The sequence below is a fragment of the Gorilla gorilla genome, chromosome 7 (assembly GCF_029281585.2).
Source record: "Gorilla gorilla gorilla isolate KB3781 chromosome 7, NHGRI_mGorGor1-v2.1_pri, whole genome shotgun sequence".
NCBI lineage: Eukaryota > Metazoa > Chordata > Mammalia > Primates > Hominidae > Gorilla > Gorilla gorilla.
The window spans coordinates 40,715,600-40,735,974 of NC_073231.2; the positions used below are offsets into that span (position 1 = coordinate 40,715,600).

The window sequence follows — 20,375 nt, forward strand, 5'->3', positions numbered from 1 at the left end:
TTTATTGTAGAGTAACCTTCCAATTCTCACACTAACTCCATAAGTTCTATTACTAGTCTCATTTTACAGATCGACAAAGGAAGACATACAGAGATTAAGTCACTTGCTTGAGGTCACACAGCTTTTAAGTGGTGGAACCAGGATTTGAACACAGACATTCTCTTAACCACATGTTCTTAAAGACAATATTTTAAAGATGCCCTTAAACACTGTGCCCTGCTAAGGATGCTCATGTAATTGATTGTCCAAAGTGGAACACTTATGAGAGTAAAGAGAAATAATTAATAATGGTATCAAAACGAGAGTTAGCTGGAGTTGTCCTGGGCCAACTGGGATGTATAGTTATTTATGCTAGCTCTGCTGTCTCTTGCTAAATACATGTTGGTTGAATGAATGAATAAATGATAAATGGATGGTTAAAGCGTTCATGTCATTTCACCCTTGTGGGTCAGTTGCATTATGGAAACTTTGATTTCAAGAGATGAGGTTCAAACTGACCTGATGAGATTGATATAGACTCATAGAGATGATCATCACTGACTACCAGCAATAATCAAAGAATGGAGAAAAAGCAGGGAAAGGGCTTATTCTTTTTATGACAAGCTTCTTCTATTATCTAATCACTGGAGCATTAATTCTGGTTCAAAGGAGCCCGAGGGAGTATCCTTCAACCTAGTAACCAGATGGTCAGTGCTGCAATAGTGTCAACAGATGGAATAGGGAGGTGGGGAAATCGCCAAAACATTGAACACAAAGTGAATCTGAGCCCAAGTGGCGATGCCTCTGTGGCAGCCTTCCAGCTATAAATCCAGAAAGCCCCCCCAAATACAGCCTAGGTCATAGTTCCCTGAAGGGGTCCCTGAAGTCCCACGAAGAGGCCTTCAAGGTATTAAGGGTAGGGGGAGGGGGGAGAACTCGTAAGTTTTTTTAAGTTTAAAAAGCCCTAACAGAAATCATATTTCACATCTATATCCATGTCTATCTGTATATTTACTTTGAGTTAGAATTATGTCAGTTTAGTGCAATACTGCTTATCTTTTAATAATCAGAAATAATTAGCAATTACAGGTTCCTTTGATTATAATCATGGTAAGATAATTTATTAATACTTATTTAAAAGTAATATGTTTGCTAGGTAGAATCTTCACAAACCTGTAACTTATTGGGAAGGAAATGGGTCCAGGGCAACGAAAATGTTGCTAACCCGTGGGCCAGGTGGAACATGTATGTATTTTTGAAAAGTCTGTAGTGACTCCTTACTGCTTATATAATGGAGTTTGCACACTAACCTGGCATTCACAGCCCTCCCTAATCTCACCTCGCTACTCTCCAACTCCCTATCCAAATCCACTAGTCCAAACCCTTAGTCTACCCACTGCTCTGAAACACACACTTTCTGCATTCTCGCCTCTGTGGATCCTTAGTTCTGGAATCACTGTCTTAGTCTAGAACGTTTTCCTGTTTTCTCTATTTATCTAACACTATTTATTTTTCTAGTCATCTCCCCCTTTAAAAAAAGGATACTTCTTTAAAAAGATGCTGTGATTCACATAAAGTAGTGAAATGGCTTTATTATCCTTCATGATCTCCCATTTCATGTGAAGTCAAAGTCCTTAATTGTGACCTCTGACTTCAGTTGCTACCACTCTCCCCCTGCTCTCAGCTTCAGCCATGCTGGCCTCCATGTTATTTCTCAAACACACCTCATACATTCCTATTTCAGGGCCTTCGTACCTGCTACTCTCATCATTTTGAATGTTCAGGCCCCAGAGAAGAGCTGCCTGCCTTACTCCCTTGCTACCTTTGTGCTTCTTTTCAAATGTCTTATTCAAGAGGTTTTTTTTTTTGACTGTCCAATAATTATATTATTATATATAGTAATAATAACATATAATATAGCTTCTTTCACCCCCACACCCCCAGTTCTCTTTGTCCTGCTAATTTTGTATCATCTAATACGCTGTGTATGTATTTATTAGCTCTTTCTCCCCCACTGGAATGTAAGTTTGATGAGTATCCCCTATGTCTAGAAAAGGGCCTGCCAAATGGTAAGTGCTTGATAAATATCCGTTGACTGAGTGATTTTGCCCAGACTAGGATTTCCTTAGTGCAATTTCAGATGTCATTTGGAAACTTAGTGACTATAATTGTTTTAGGATGGGAGGGTGGAATAAAAAATCAAAACAAGCTATATATTGCCGCTTTCACATTTGGCCTTGAAAGTTATTATTTATTAATTTACTTAAAAACATTTGTAGTACTCAGGCAATGACTAACAGGAGTTGAATAAGAAAGAAAAAAAATGTTTATAGTAATAACTATTGCCAAGCACTATTAAACAAAAGACAAGTTCTATCTTCATGGAGTTTATAATCTAGTAGAAGACATAGGGTTAAATAAATACATATGCATATACATACTAATATGCCAGTAAATACTAATTACTTACTAATTGTGCTAGGTGCTACAAAGGAAAACCTGTTTACCATGAACGAGAGTAAGAGATGAAACCTAGGTTCAGAGAAGTCCCCTCCCCACAGTGAGGAACTGAAATAGAAACAGAGTAGGTAGCTGAAGAAGAAGGCATGAGACTTAGAAGATCCTATTACTTACAGTACATCCTAAACTTCACACTTGCATTAGTTCTGACAATGTAAAGACTAAAACCATAGAATGGAAATTTCTTTTGAACTTTCTGAGTTCCCATATTAATGTAATTTTTAAAGAATATATATGAAAAAACAAAGTAAATTTGAATCTGAATAATTATCTGGTATGGATTTTAAAAACTTAGGCCTAAAATTTCCCCATTATTCACTAGGTGTTTTCTGTTTTAATATCCGTATCTGTGCTACTGGCTGCCTTTGGCTACTAGGCACTAGGAATATGTCTAACATGAATTGAAATGAGTTGTAAATGTAAAATACACACTGGATTTCAAACACTTAGTATGAATAAAATAATGTGAAACAGCTCATTAATACTTCTGTATTGATTACATGCATATTGAAATAATAATGTTTTGAATATATTGGGTGAAGAATATTTTACTAAAATTCATTTCATATTTCTTTTATTTTAAAAAATGTGGCTTCTAGAACATTTAAAAATACACATATGGCTCCCATTATATTTCTTTCTTTTTTTTTTTGAGATGGAGTCTTGCTCTGTCATCCAGGCTGGAGTGCAATGGTACCATCTCGGTTCGCTGCAACCTCCACCTCCTGGGTTCAAGCAATTCTTCTGCCTCAGCCTCCCCAGTAGCTGGGATTACAGGCGCCCGCCACTATGCCCTGCGAATTTTTGTATTTTTAGTAGAGATGGGGTTTCGCCATGTTGGCCAGGCTGGTCTTGAACTCCTGATCTCAGGTGATCCACCTGCCTCGGCGTCCCAAAGTGCTGGGATTATAGCCATGAGCCACCACACCCGGCCTGGCTCACGTTATATTCCTTGGACAGTACTGTTTCACAGAGCTGCCTAGATTAATATTTTTAATTCTATCTGTAAGAAAAGAACGGCAGCAGTGCAACAGAAGAGAGATACAAATTGAATAGTGTATGAACTAAATTATTATTCTAATTGTTATAGTAACACTAAACATTTATAGATAGAAAATGTGGACATCTATAGTTTTGTTTACTTAACATCCATTACCCCTTCCTCTTGTGAGAACACCTCGATTTTCTTCTGGGGAACTACCCCTCCACAATTCTTGCCCCAGGGATCTTACCTAAAATCCTTTGCAGGTCAGTGGTGGGCATGTGATTCAGGCTAGCATATCAAACTACTACATCCTCTTGGCCATAATGATTGGTTCTGGGTTGGGCCTGTGATCCAGGCCAGGCCATTGAGACTCAATTTCAGGACTTTTGTTAAACTATTGGGAAAAAGAAGCTCTGTTTCTGCTGGAGTCGCTAAGTTGTGAGAAAAATAATTTGGAACTGACTATTGAAATTAAACTTTCTTGATAATGAAACCAGTTAAATGCAGGAAGAGATGACAGGCACTGAAAGAAAGTTTTCTGATAATACTGTGATCCCTGGATCCAGCTGTTCCTGATGCTGTAGCCACTCCTAGACTTTTTAGTCACATATTTGCTTTTTGTTTTAACTAGTTGAGTTGGGTTTTGGTTACAGGCATGTCCTTGCTAACATAATTACTGAGATATATGCACTTGCTAAAGACTCTTTAAACATAATTAATAGTTCTTTAAATTAGTGCTAATTAAGTCAGTATAACCCAATAGAATAAAATCAATTAGTGATTTTTTAAAGTTGGCACTTTCTGCTAATTAGTTGTATTTTCTTTTAATTAAAACTCTACCATTAACAAAAAAAAAAAACATAAAAAACTAAAAATAAAACCCGACCACTAGGGCATAATCTATACGGTGATTTTTGCATTACAAAATGTTTAACAAATAACTGGAAAGGTGATGGAATATGGCTTTTAAAGCATTCTAAGGATTTTTTTTTTTTTCTGGGCATCATAACACTGGATGATTACATTTGTAAATGTCTTTTAACCATGTGGCCAGTTTCTAGTTCAATTCAATTGTTTAAATGTATAATCATTGATAATTTCTTGCTGTCAGGGTGCAGGAGCTTTATCAGATTCATTAATTAGTAACCTCAGGGACTCTTATAAGAACACCTAGTTAATTTTGTTGATCCCAGTTCTTTTTTTATCCTCAATAATTTCTTTCAAATTAAGTGTAGTACCTAGAAACACCAGCAACATCCTAAATCAGGATGTTGAATTGTGGTTTGAGTTTTAATTTCACCTCAGTCACTGACTCCATATTTTAATCAAGTCATAGCATCTCAATATATGTCGACCTATGACTCTTATCTCTACCCAGTGCCTATAAGATACCAGTGCTTGGGTCAGAACTTAAACTGCTTTGGGTGCAACATGCTCTCCACTGTTTTAGGTATTGCTTACATCTGCTGGCAGCAAAGTTTTGATAATGTTGAATACTTTATTTTAGCTTTACTGTGAGAATAAAGCTATAAATGACAATAAAAAAGCTGATAAAAATGTTTTAAAGCAACTTCCTGTATATATATATAGTCGAGTTAGTAGCTCAGGTTCCTGTTTTTTAAATCTAGAACAATGATAACTAGTATTTTATATATATATATATACACACACATACACACACCAATATTAATATATAATCATGGTATATATATACCAATATTAATATATAATTATGGCATATATACAATATTAATATAGAATTATGGTATACATATACATATATACACATCACATATACACCAGTTACCATTGTTATATCTATATCTATAATTGGTATATGTAATATATAGAGATAGCTATATATATCTATAATATAGATATCTCTATATACCAATTACCATTGTAATTATATATATAAAAATTTATATATATATATGAAATGCTCATCGGACATTTGGAGAACATCACTCTTAGGTGAAAATTGAGATCAGCATGTTACATATCATAGGAGGATTTTTTTTCAACTACAAAGATTAGTGTTTTCTTGTTTAGAAAATTTAGTCTAAGGATTTCTAATGTTTGAGCCTCATTATTTGATAATACACATATTTGTGTACATATATGCGTGTATATATGCACATATACTATACACAGCACATCTGTGTTTGTCCTGCATTCTCTCTTGGAGAATTCAATCTTTAGGAGAAGGATTATCTTCATTCTGTTTTTAATTATCCAACATAGAAGTGTCCAAAGTGTTGGCTGACTTTTTACAGAAAACATCATAAAACTGTGCAGGGAACATGTTCTTAGTGATTACCTGATTCTAAAATTATATCATAAAAAATAATGGGAAATACAATGTGGAGATGAATTACATAAAAGAATTCCATTTTTGGATGATCGTGAGTACCTTGATGGGATTAACTACCATAACCACATGGTTGGAACAGACACATTCAAACAACTTCTGTCTGTGTACACAGTCCCTAGGATTTCTAAGTGTTCTCAAATATTAATACCCTTGGCTCTTCTTAGCCACGTGATTATGGAAAAGTAAAGATTTGGCAAAAGGAAAGCTCTTTAATACAAGCAGGGACCAATGGCAAAAAGAGAAAAATCCCCATCAAGGCTGAGAAAAATCCCCATCAAGGCTTAGAAAAAGATAAAGAACATATTCAAAGAACTCAGAGAAGGTCCTGATCTTGGAAGGACCAACTTCCAGGGCAGGCAGTGGGACTCTGAAGAGGAAAGGGGCAAGCTCTTGGCCCTTACCCTGGGCAGGAAAGATCTTGGAGGGAAGATCTGGTAATTTGTAATTCCAAGGAAAACCATGCCTGACAAAGGGGGTGACACAGATCCTGAGAGGGAGGAAGCAGCACTTCTTCCCCTCCCCACCACTGGAGTTTGCCAGGGCTGTGTTTTCTCTACAGTGCTTCTGCCTGATGGTCTAGGGAAGGGAGGCTTTTATAATAGGGGGATTCAATACAGGGGAAGGGGCACTAGAGCACTGAAGCTCTTTGGGTTTTTGAGAGCTCTGGTTTGGCTAGCCTAAAATTAGCATTTATCTTACAGTTTTTACCCCAGCTAGCCTGGCTCTGTGTCTACTGAAAACCTATACATGTTGGCATGGCACAGGTTCAGCTGTCATTGTTCTCTGTATGTGTGTGTGTGTGTGCGTGCGTGTGTGCCCGAGTGTGTGAGAGGGAGGAGCAGGGGAGGGAGAGAGAGAGAAGGAAAACCTATGGAAAAAGTTACCTTTCTTCTTTCCTCTGCAGCCTCCAGTTTCTTCTGGATCTCCTCCAGGGACAGGTCTTTCTTCTTTGGAGAAGCTAAAGTTCGTGGGGCTTCTGAGATAGGAGATGGTGGCTTCAAGATCAGCTCAAAAGCCTGGCCAGAGGCACGTTTGTTGATTTGCTTTACTTCCATATCTGAAAAGTGAACATTTGAGAATGTTAAGCATACAAAGCTTGCAGCATGGGTTTATTTTAATAATTTAGATTCCAGCAATTGGAAGTAGCGTTGTTATTCCGGGAGATAGGAATAAAATGCTGTTTATGAGCATTTGCTCTATGTTGTTTAGAACATATAAGGCCTCTCTGTCTCTAGTGTAACTATGGATATATTTTAACAGAATAAATATTTACCATATTGAGAAATTTGACAATATCTGCAGGGAGTTGAATAACGGTAAGCATACTTAGATAAAACTAGCCTAAATTGATTTTAAATTAAGCTTTATTTTCCTTTTGAACAAATATGAGCTTTGCATGAAAATCAAGTAGCACAGATTTATTTGTTTGGAAATTATCGTAGCTGTAGGCCCTTTTTGGTTAGACGAGAAAAATAACGGAGTTCTTCAGTTCTCACATATAATGAGATATCATTATCTAGATATGCGTATATATGCATACACCATTATATATATTATCACCATTCCTGTGCTTAGGAATCACAGGAGCTACGTTAGAACCAATATAACTCCCTGAACAGTTGGGCATATTTGGCAAAGTCAATGCTGAAATGCAAAGCATCCTGCTGATTTCTGTTTTGCCCTTCTGTATGTTCATTGCTTCCAGTCATCAATCATGCACGGTGCCCACTCCAGGGATGACAACATCACTCTGTGATGGGGGTCCTTGTCTTCAAGATGCTTACAGTCTAATGGGGGCAATAAGACAACACCCCATTGTAATGTCTTTGCTCCTGTGTTGTTGCTGCTTAGAACATCCTCCTCTAGTGTACTCGGCTGGAGCCAGGAGCCAGGGATGGAGCCACTGTGGTGGAGGAGGGAGTGGCAACATCTGCTAATCTAATTTATACACATACACATGGAATACTGTTCAGCCTTAAAAAAAGTTGGGGGAAATCCTGTCATTTTTGACAACATGGGTGAACCTGGAGGACACTATGCTAAGTGAAATAAGCTAGGCACAGAAAGACAAATACCACATGATCTCACTTACATGTGGACTATTCATAAAGTTGAACTCATGGAAGCAGAGTAGAATTGTGGTTACCAGGGATTAGGGGTGGAGACTGGGGAGATGTTGATCAAAGAATACATAATTTCAGTTAAACAGGAAGAACAAATACAAGAGACTTATTATTGAGATGGAGTTTCCCTCTTTTGCCAGGCTGGAGTGCAATGGCACTATCTCGGCTCACTGCAACCTCCGCCTCCCAGGTTCAAGCAATTCTCCTACCTCAGCCTCCTGAGTAGCTGGGACTACAGGCGCTCACCACCACGCTCAGCTAATTTTTGTATTTTTAGTAGAGGCAAGGTTTCAGCATGTTGGCCAGGCTGGTCTCGAACTCCTGACCTCGTGATCTGCCAGCCTTGGCCTCCCAAAGTGCTGGGATTACAGGCGTGAGCCACCGCGCCCGGCCACAGAAGACTTATTGTACACCATGCTGACTATTGTTAATAACAATGTACTGTATTCTTGAAAATCACTGAAAGAGTAGATTTTTTGTTCTCATCACAAATAAATGACAGGCGTGTGAGGTAATGCATATGTGAATTTGCTTCACTTAGCCATTCCCTAATGTATACATATTTCAAATTATGCCATACACCACAAACATATACAATTGTTGTCAATAAAAAAAAGAACTGAAGAATGGTTAGCCACTTATTTTCTATCAGTGGCTTATGTATTAAAGATAAGCAGATTATCAGACCCTTATGTTGTAATCGTGCATAATATAAATTATAATATAAAATAGTATAATTTATAATAGAAAAGATGACAGCTAGCACCTGCTAGGACATTTATAATTACAGAACTCACAATTTAGTAAAATACAATGATTTTTAAAAGAACCTCGCTGGTCAGCCCTCAATTTCAGATGAGCATTCTTTGAGTCCCAAACTCCATCTCTCTGGTTTTAGCCCACTGATCCTTGTTTGAAGTCTGAAGCTACCCATGATTAGGCCATTCCCTGTGGTGCACCACCATTTTTCAAGTATTTGAAAACAGTTATGTTCCATTTCAAGTTGTTCCTCCAGGCTAAACATCTTCAAGTGCCCCAGAATGACACTGTTTCTAGATCTTTACCACCATATTATTTCCTAACCTCTAAGTGCTCTCTAATTTATTAACGTCTTTTTAAAATTGTGGCAACCAAGCCAGCAGGTTATGTTCCCGTTAATGTTCTTTTAGCAGCCTGGTTAGTGCACATGGAGGTTGTGGTCAAGTAAAATGCCAGGCTGGCAGGCCTTGACCTCAGATCCTTAGCTGCTAATAGATAGTCTAGATAATACTAACTCAATAACTATATTGGAAATGATGTGGGCTTTTTCCTTCACAAATGTAAAAATGTTTTTCATTTTCCTGATGGCATCCAAGATTATACTTAAATTTTAAATACAATTTTATAAAAATTATGTAAGCCTATGGATAAGGATTATAAGAGAACACGGGCAAATAAAAACAGCTTATTTGATAAGGTGATGGGGTTTTAAATGGCTTAGATTAGAGGCTCTGGAATTAGAACTGCCTATATTTGCATCCAAATAGTAAGCCCCTCTTAATAGCTGTGTGACACTAGGTAAGTTAATTAACTTCTTTATGCTTTTATTTCCTCATTTAAAAGATGGAAATAAAAAGAGTACTTTCCTTCTAATGTGGTTGTGAAGATTAAATGATAAAGGATGCTGAATGCAAAGCACAAGCCATATACTTAGTGCTTACAAATGTAAACAATAATAATAATTTCTTGCTATAATGTTTGCCTGCAATAAACAAGTCACATTATTATCTAACATAGAAATACCAGGTCAAGTTAAAGACTGCAGAAATTTGAAATTCTCTACGGACTATTTTAGGAAGCACAGTTTACGAGAAATGTTGAATTATCTATTCAACTTTAAATACAGCTCAATAAAAATTATGGAAGCCTATGGAAAAGGATTATAAGAGAACGCAGGCAAATAAAAACAGCTTATTTCAAGAATCAGCTCACACGTAACTTCACAATTTTTTCTTCCCCTTTTTTCATTCCCTAACCCAGCAAAAACCATCCGTGGCTCCTTTGTCCTAACCACTCTGTGTTCTACATTCTAGTCATTTGTGTGAGACTCTTCTACTAAGCCCTGAATTCTTTGAAGGTGAGGACTACGCCCTATGGAACTCTGGATCCTCAGTGACAACCCATAAGAAACATAGCTGGATCCTTCTTCACAGCTACATCTAGCAAATAATAAAGGTCTGTCTAATTTATTTGCTGACCGAATGAATTTGTACAAAGTAGGCATTGGCCCTGCATTCTAATGAATGTTTCGTTTGGAGACAGAATTCCTTTCACATGGAGGACATTTCCTTATGGAACAGTTAATTAGCATTTATGATTTTTGTGCTACGATAGAATAACTTTGGAAGGTAAATGCCTTTGAGTCCTTGAATAGGCTTTAAAGGTGCAGAAGGGGTTAACTGCCACAAGGTCAGTTTGTTTTGTCATTAATGTCTTTCTTTACATATATGGAAAAGAAAAATAATTGTGAGCCTGAGAGTTAGCAAAATATGCCTTAGGGATATCTAGGATACATAGAACTGTATAAAATATTTTAGTTAAATTGACTGAATTAGGTAAGGATGATGTTGATAATAATAGCTATCATTGTAGAGTGATATAATGAGCTAGGCTTGGTTTTGCGTATTTGACTTACATTAAACCATTTAAACCTCACAACAACTCCAAGAGGAAGATGCTAGAGTTAAATGAGACTTAGAGAATCCAAGTATCTATTTGCCCAAGATCATGTGGATTGTGGCAGAGCCAAAGTAAGCAAAATGAATCAGGATAAATCAAACCTAAAGAGTTGCACCTCAATCATGTTAATTGCCATGCTAATTCTTTAGGCTTTTCTTTTCAGACCCTCTTTATCTAGGGCCTCAGTCATAAGTCAGTTTTATTTATTGAGTCAATTATTATTATCATTAGCTGGTTGACATGTATATACAAAGTATAGAAACTTTATAAAGACTACAATAAAGCAAAAACAATTATGGTTGTTGATTCTTTCTCTTGAGTTTTCTAAGTATAAAGCATTTTCTTACAAATTATGATCTACTCCAATTATGGCTTAGCCTATTAAATTATTTGCAAAGAAAGACCTTAGACATATTGTGCATGTTGATATGCTGGATGTGGCTGTTAATAAGAATCCATCCACGTTTCTTAACAGACATTGATGTGTTGTTATTAGCATCAAATTCAAACTGTTTTCAGCAATAGGTAATCAATTGGACATAATAGCTAGACACGGCAAGTCAATAGTGAGAGCTACAAAATATTGATGTAATTATATCAGGAGCTGTAAGAAACAAATATATGTCAACCTTTCCAAATGATCTAGCTAGCAGGGGTATGTCTATCCTAGGTTACTCACCATCGTAAGTATAGATGTTGATGTTGCGAGGTTCCGGGTAAAAGCAAGAGCAGATCAGTGACAGCATGGACAGCTCCTTCATTTTTTCCTTGTAGGCTGAAATGAAAAGCTGAAGATTAGTATATTTCATTTTTTCTGAATTTCTCTTTACTGCTTCCTTTAATTTGAATAATAATTATTGCCCCCTGCAGAGTGAATATTGCCAGGTAGACTCCTTTGCGTTCTTTCACTAAATATAAAGGAATGCAAGATGTCAACAGAATTCTGAAGTGCATGTTCCTTATTGCAGAGGACATCAATTGCATAGTATAGCAGGTTAAATGACAAGAGAAAGAAAGGGAGTTAGAAAAACAAGGGAAGGTCGAAGGAATAAGATCTAGCAGGTTGAATGACAAGAGAAAGAAAGGGAGTTAGAAAAACAAGGGAAGGTCGAAGGAATTAAGATCTAGCAGGATAGGAGGGAGAGAGAGGAAACAGATGGAATTAGTGGAAGCAGACATGATTACCAGAGAGAGAGGCTCATTCTAGTAAATGTGCGTGCAGGTCTATTGTACATAAGTAAGATTCCGGAGGGCTACTCTGTTGGTTCAGCCTGAATTGCCATGTACTCATTTGGGAATAGTCAGATAACTCATCAGGATAGTTATTAAGCAAACACATTATCCAGGGTCCTATGTTGCTGCTTTCTCTTAATCTCCAAGTGCATTTTCTTATCTGTCCATCTTTTCTTTTTTCTTTCCTCTCTCTCTTTGAGACAGAGTTGCTCTGTTACCCAGGCTGTAGTGCAGTGGTGTGATCCCAGCTCACTGCAACCTCCACCTCCTGGGCTCAAGTGATGTTCCCCCCTCAGCCTCCCCATTAGCTGGGACTACAGGTGTGCTCCACCATGCCTGGATAATTTTTGTATTTTTTGTACAGACAGAGTTTCACCAGGTTTCTGAGGCTGGTCTTGAATTCCCGGGCTCAAGCAATCCACCCACCTTGGCCACCCAAAGTGCTGGGATTACAGGTGTGAGCCTCTATTTCCAGCCTCTTTCTTTCTTTCTTTCTTTTTTAATTTCAAGTTTTATTTTAGATATAAGGGGTATATGTGCAGTCTTTTTACATGGGAATATTAAATGATGCTGATGTTTGGGGTGTAAATCCCATCACCCAGGTATTGAGCATAGCACCTGATAGGTAGTTTTACAAACCTCTCTCCTTCCCCCCTCTAGTAGTCCACAGTGTTTACTGTTCTCATGTTTATGTCCATGTGTGCTCAGTGTTTAGCTCCCACTTATAAGTGAGAACATGCTGTATTTGGTTTTCTGTTCCTGTGTTAATTCACTTAGGATTATGGGTCCCAACTGCATCCATGTTGCAGCAAAGGACATGATTCCATTTTTTCTTATGGCCATGTTGTATTGCATGCTGTATATTTACCACATTTTCTTTATCCAATCTGCCATAGATGGGCACCTAGTTTGATTCCATGTCTTAGCTATTGTGAATAGTGCTGCCATGAACATACAAGCGCATGTGTCTTTTTAGTAGAATGATTTATTCTCCTTTGGGTATATACCAAGCAATGGGATTGCAAGGTCAAAAGGCAGCTCTGTTTTAAGTTCTTTGTCTCTCCCTCTTTCTACACACACCAAAGCCCTGGATCTGAGCTCTGATTACATCTGATAAGGATCTCCTTCCCTCTGTTGCAACCCAGCTTGTGTGCCAACCTTGCTATGCAGTTGCAAGAGTCCAGATTGTCACCTCCTCAATCCTTCACTCCCCTTCCCCATTTCATTTTCTCATTTTTTCTCTAGGAAGCCTCCTGTCCTGGTAAACTTGGTGAGTATCTCATCACTGTCAGTTGTCATCAGGCCAAGTATCTGCAAACTACCAGATGGGGATAAGGAGGTAAAATCTTCTTACTTTTGTTAATTATGCAATTAGTAAAATGAATAAATTAAGGAAAATGGAAGAAAATGATGGGTATACTGTGCACTAACTTGTGAGAAAGTATAAACAGATGGCTGTGACATAAAATATAGACCTCCCAGGTTAACAGTTTCTTCTTGGCAGGGGCTTCTGATCATTACTATAATATAACCCAAGGGAGAGTGGGTATCTTGGGAAAGAGGATTCTCAGAAGATGAGTTTGGGCATTATTGACAGGTGCATCTTTTCTTGGCCAGAAAGAAACATATTCAACCCCTGGATGCTTTAGATCTACAGATATTAGAATTATTCTAAGAGATATTTAGTCAACTGTCCACCTACCTCACCACCAATTTTACAAATGAGGATATAGCCCCACAGAGGCCAAAGTCACATGTAGTCAGTGACAACGGTGAAGCTTCTGGATAAATTGCAGTAAATCAATCTATTTAAAAACTGCCAGAAGGCTTTCTTCTAGCTCTACAATTTTAGGATGAGGTTCAATGTGTTAACAGGTGCAAAGATCAAATATCATTTGCCTATGATTCAACCTAACACATCCTGAGGATCTGCTAAAAGAATCTCCTCACTATTTAGCTTATTTTCTTAAAATAAGCAATACATGTTGTCCTGTGCCATAAAAGTCCTGGAACATCCATTCTGAGATATTTTGTTGAACGCCTTTGGAATTTTAGAAGGCTAAACCAAATTTCTTTGTATCATTTGTTTATTCAGTTAATGAAATTGTGTCACTTATAAAGGCCCAGGCAGATCCAGATTTATATGGATGTTAAGTGAGAATCATAATTTCTGCCAGAGCATAAAACATTTAATACATTTAATTCCATGGACTAATTGAAAACAATAACAGCAAGGTTTTGTAGGCTGGTACGTTTTTTGGAAGAGAAATGCAATCTGGTATCCAAAACATTTTGCAAAATTAAGCACATATTAGAAGCACATGAAGCATATTACATGCCGACTTTATTAAGAAGGGTCAATCCAAGCATAAAAATAAAATAAAAGATTTTCCATCTCACAAAGTAGTAACAGATGAAAGCTGTATCAGAACATGAATTTTTAGTGAAGAAAAAACTCCTCAATATCTGTCCTTAGGAAAATAAATTCAATAATTTTCAGTAAGGCCACTGCCCTAATTATGCTTGACAAGCTAATAAAGAGAAGTGAGTGTAAAAACTGTCAGAAGCTAGCACATTTAGAGCCCTATGTATAATGAGTAATCATTACTATTAGGGACTGAATATTTGTGTCCCCACAAAATTTGTATTTGAAATCTAATTCCCAATGTGATAGTATTTGGAGGTGGGGTCTTTGGAGAGTAATTAGATGATGAAGGTGAAGCCTTCATGAATGGGATTAATGTCCTTATAAGAAGAGACCGGAGAGCTAGCTCAATCTCTTTTTGCCACGTGAAAATGCAGCTAGAAGTTGTCAGTCTGCAAAAGCAAAGTAGGCCCTAACTAGAATCTGATCATTCTGGCGGCCTGATCTCAGACTTCCAGTCTCCAAAGCTGTGAAAAATAAATTTCTGTTGTTTATAAGCCACCTAGTTTATGGTACTTTGTTTTATCAGCTAAAACTAAGAAAATGACGATAAAAATGTTCTTTCTTGTTCGAGGTGGTCTGGGGACAAAACCCAGTTAACCTCTGTGGGTGATTCCTTTAATAGCATTTTTATCTTTACTGTTATTTGTATCAAGGCTATGACCCCACATAGCATGACTCTACCCAGTGACAGCCATTGCAGAGATTCTCATTGATGAGTTGCTTGCATTCTAAGGAGATCCTTAAAAGCCAGCTGCAACCACAGTCCAAGCAAATCCTGATTCCTTGCCTGCAGCAAAGGCACACTCTCCTGTGAAGAAGGGTTTCCTCCTAACGTGGTACAGTTGCCCAAACTCCCCAGATGGCGTTGCTGGAAAGGTATGTCATCGGGAAACAAACTTAAGACACAAATGAATAAAGCACAGCAGATTATGTACCTGGCTAAGGGAAATAGTGCAAAGAGAAAAAAAAGGGAAGAGACTTAATGAAAGAAGAACTGATAGGAAACAGTAACTGAATTCGGAGCCACTGAACACTTTGAAAGATGGGATTAACTCATGAAAGACTTCTTAGAAAGATTTTTTTCCGGCTTGTGTGGGAACAATCATTAATATGAATTTTAACACTTATCATTTTGTTGTTATTTAATTTGGAATTGATAGTGCAGTGTCATGAAAATTTCTTCTGTTTATTCATCCTAGGCAAAATTGTATTTGACACTTTAGTTTTGGCTAATGCTGTGTGTAAAAGAAGTAGTGATATGCATTAGACTTCCTGATCACATATAAAAGATAGTAAAGAATGCTCTGGAAATGTCATTAATATACTACTTTGGGAGAAAATGTGTCATAATCCCTGAAAGGAATACTTGTTTGTGTCCCGACACACTGGTGTTCTTAATGACCATAAAGAAAACGTCATTCGCGGGACCAGATGTCTGACCATGGCGTTGTGCTCAGGACGGCTCTGCTGACGAGGCCCAGGATCTGTTAGCACACTCCCTTCCCACTTTTCCTTTCTCTTGTTTTCCCTGCAATCATATTAGTCTAGCGGGAGGTTTTCTTGGCAAGTCCCAAATACTCAATTTAAATGCAACCTCATTTTTTTCCTTTTGAAATGTGCCTGGGGATAAAGTAAAGGATAAAATCAGATGCTATAGAATGCAGGATTGATGTCTCTTGCCCTTGGTTTTACAGCAATTCGATTTGCACAGTTTCTGATAGACAGAAAGGACAAAAGCACTTTATTTAAGCTTACCAGTTTATATATACGTGGCAGAAAACACCTCTTTCCTTAAGAAAAAAACCCCTGTCATTTCCAGGCAGTGGTGTCTTTAAACTGGGTGGAGTGGGGCACTAGCTATGGACCCTGCAGTCCTCAGAGCTGGTGCCAGGATTTAAAAGGACAGCAGTTAATGGGAGAAATAGGGTTCTCTGCTAATGGATTCTAAAAAATTTGAGTCTTGCACCTGCAATTGTTAAACACTGCTCCTCTCCTAATTCTGTCCTTCCTTTTCCCTTTCTCCCATTACCTAAGTCTTAACATAGACAGAAATCAGCTACCTTGCAGTTCATTTTTGGTTCCTTTTCTTTTCATAAGGAAATAACATTTCCTTTTTAATTTCAGAAATTAAGCCCCTGATGATAATTTTAACTCAATTCTGATCATATTGTGTGTTTGGAAGTTTGCTTGCTTTGGGGCACTATAACTCAAGGTCAGATAATTTTTTTAAAAGTCAGATATGTAATCCCATTTAAAAATCCTTTTGGGAGGTCCATCCCTGTGATCTTCTTCAAAGACAAAATAGACCAAAATAATTTCATTTTGAACACTTCTTACATACTATATCGGTTCAAATTTGGAGCATAAAACATTTTGGTTGATGAGTATGTAATTAATGATGTAACTTTAAAAAGAAAAAGAAATAACTCAGATTTTAAAATACCCTTTTTAACATATCAGAAGATCACTGACATGAGGTAATATTCTAGATATTTCTGCTGTGATGATGTAATGCTAATTGCTTTAGAATAAAATTAGATTCTACCCATCTCTCTCTACAAAAATTTGGTTTTCTAAGCCAGGGAGGTTTTGAAAGATTAATGTTTTGACCAACCAAAGCATTATAGTTTTTCTATGGGAATGGATATCAAATCAAATAAAGGGACATTTAAGAAGGTCAAAGCAGTACAACCCATCACTGGGTTATACAGAAACATATGAGGCTCTTAAATTTCAATTTGATGTATTCTTAGCACCAGTGATAGTGACAAGGAAAAGAAACTAGATGACATGAATCAGTCCTTGTGATCAAAATTGTAATAGAAGCAGTAAATTGTTGTAACCTTGTACCTCACCTTACTCTGGATTCCAGTTAAAGCTCCTGCTGTGTTTAATGAGAGTTCCGCTACATCTTGCAGGCTCTTGTCCTTTTTTTCTTTCCCCTGATGAAAGAAATTCTTACAGTCCTTGATAGAGACCAAATGACACTGTGGTTTAGAGGAGTAATGAAAGTGCTTTATTCTGTTTATGTGTCAAGATTTTTATCACCAAGTCTAATTCTGAGTATTGAGGGTTTTTTTTTACCCCCTAAGCTCCTAAATACTAGCAGGTAGTAAAACCTAAAATCATAGCTAGATTGGTTGGGACTTAAATGAGACAAAGCCAGGGTAAAAAATGGAGAGTCTATTCATCTGGTTGAGGACAGTTCTCATGTAAGAATGACTATGCTCTTCCCTTCCTGCAATCTTCTAAGCTGGGATGCTCCTGAGCAGCAATTTGAGGCTGCCATGACATTCTCTGAATTGCTTCTCCAGAATGGCTCAATGTAGCACCCAAGTGATCTCAATTTCTCCCTATTACTTTTTAATTCTTGGCTGAAGAGTAGAAAGTATTTTGGATCCATTTTTAATTAGCAAAACTCACTTCCTATGCAGAATGATTATCGCATTTGTGGGGCCAATGTCCAGAGTCACAAATGTTTTGGTCACCAGTGATAAGGATGCCAGCTTCATTGTTCACTTTGTTGTAATGTGTGGCTTTTCTCCAGAAGATAAATGTTGACTTCTATCTCACATGGATTTTTGAATTTAGCCTGACTATGACTTTGTATATAAGACTGCATAAGGGTGGATAGCCTATTATGCTCTCAGTGAAAGCAGAAACTTTCAGAAATAAAAAGTACGAGACTTTTATCACACTGCAAAATAAAAAAAAATTCAGATGACTTTATTTTAGTTCATGGGCCAGTTGACTTTTCTGTTTGAATTAACCAGAAGTTTGGAGACTGAGAATACAGATTTAATGAACTCAAAGGGAGTCCTAGAGCTATCACTGTGGGATGGGGTTGATTGTCTTTAGATAATGGAATATCTAATTCATACAGAACACTGGGAAGACACAGAGTCAGATTAAGCAGCAGCAATTTGTACCACAAACCTATTAGTTATATCATGATTTAATTCCTTTATCAATCTAAGGAATTGAAAGTTCAGAGCATATTTCTTGAAGAGTTTGCATAAAAACCTCTACTTCCGTAGGCTGGTATGAAGTTTCAATGGATTTGAAGAGCTCCATATTGCTGTTTTAGATCTGAGTATGTCTTATAAAATTCACTTTATCTATAATAGTTATTAACATCGACTGTGAAACAAATATTTTAACTTGGTGTTACTGCCAAGTAATATTTATCAATGTTTCACCAAAAAGAATTCTTATCTGGGTAGTGTACAAATTGTACTTAAGGCAGTCTCCCTAAATGTTGTCTTAGGAAATGAATGACATCTAAATAATTAATGGGAGATGACTATTTCAGGCAAAGGCCACAAAAACTGCATGTAGGAGCCAAAATTTTGCTTCCCTCCATAATCCTAAAAAGAATATCCATGTGTCCTTCAACGAAATTTTGTAAAATGCGCAGTGTGCAACATTTTCTCAACAGTGTCCTAAAGTTGCATTTTTCAAACCCCATTCATTAGAGTTTTATTTTAGCCATTCATTCACAACATTGTGCATTGTTTTGCACAGTTTGCAGCATTAGTTTGGCTTATGTAAATGGTACAGTGAACAAAAACTGAACATTTAGGTAAGAGTTTCCTCCTGAATGACAAGCCCCATGACTTTGCTAGTCATACTTAAGTAATATGTCTTATGGTCACTTTGTGTCAAAGAGAATAGAATAAATATATTCTATTTTATGTTTATAAAATATATTATATTTTATACTTGTAAAATATAAAATATACTATATATAAATAGAAAATAATACTGTTGAGGTTTATAACTGCCTGATGTTGCAGTGATTTTATTTTGGAGTATCTCTGGCAGTATGTGGGAATAACAGAGCCTGTGAGGTGAGTGTGAAGCATCGTCCTATTGTTCCACAGTGTAATTATCTTCAGCATCCATCTTAGAGGCAGCTAAATAGGGTGAAAGAAATCTTTTGGGTTAACCTAGATATGACATTGAAAATTGCTTTTTTGTTTTGAAACTCAAATGTTACTTCCTCAAACTTTGCATGTAGACTCATCTCCTGACATAGATTTTATCACATCATAGCCTGAACTTCAATTAGTATAATTTTCTGCAAACAACCTAAAGCAATATACAAGTAAGTAAGTAATCCTCCTAAAGCCTTTGCATTCCAGTTTTGTGTCATCCAGTTTATGTCACAAACAGGGTCAAAATATAAAAGACAAATTACTCTAGGATAAATTTTCCATTTTTTCTATTTTTTCCCGGATATTCTGAAATGAAAGCTCCTCTGAGAAGTGATTATTTTCTCCTGAATACACAGTTCTCGAAGGAAGACATATTAATGTCCAGCAGTTATATGAAAAAAGGCACAAGATCACTAATCATCAGGGAAATGCAAATCAAAACCACAATGAGATATTATCTCACACGTGTTGAAATGTCTGTTCTCAAAAAGACAGGAGATTGGTTAGCCAGAATGTGGAGAAAAGGAATCCTTGTGCACTGCTGGTGGAATGTAAATTCCTAGAGCCATTATGGAAAGCAGTATGGAGGCTCCTCAAAAAATTAAAAACAGAACTACTAGGCCAGGCGTGGTGGCTCACACCTGTAATCGCAGCACTTTGGGAGTCTGAGGTGGACGGATCACTTGGAGACAGGAGTTCGAGACATGGTGAAACCCCGTCTCTACTAAACATACAAAAATTAGCTGGGCGTGGTGGTGCGTGCCTGTAATCCCAGCTACTCAGGAGGCTGAGGCAGGAAAATTGCTTGAACCCAGGAGGCAGAGATTGCAGTGAGCCTAGATGGCACCACACTACTCCGGCCTGGGCGACAGAGCAAGGCTCTGTCTCAAAATAAAAAAATAAAAATAAATAAAAAAAATAAAACTACTAGATGATCCAGCAGTCCCACTACTGGGTATATATCCCATCAAAGTGGTATCAGTATGTCAAAAAGATATCTGCACTCCTATGTTCACTGCATCATTATTCACAAGACCCAAGATATGGAATCAATATGAGTATCCATCAACAGATGAAT

The 20,375-nt window shown here is 37.2% G+C and overlaps 1 protein-coding gene across 1 annotated transcript in view; it reads right to left on the minus strand.

Moving 5' to 3' along the window:
• STMN2 (stathmin 2) overlaps positions 1-20,375 on the minus strand; it is a 55,437-nt gene that overhangs the window by 17,873 nt on the left and 17,189 nt on the right. The window contains exons 2-3 of the mRNA XM_004047182.5: positions 11,379-11,474; positions 6,743-6,915 (exon numbers count right to left, since the gene is read on the minus strand). Of these exons, the coding sequence (XP_004047230.1) occupies positions 6,743-6,915; positions 11,379-11,474 (269 nt within the window). The remainder of the gene's footprint in view (positions 1-6,742; positions 6,916-11,378; positions 11,475-20,375) is intronic.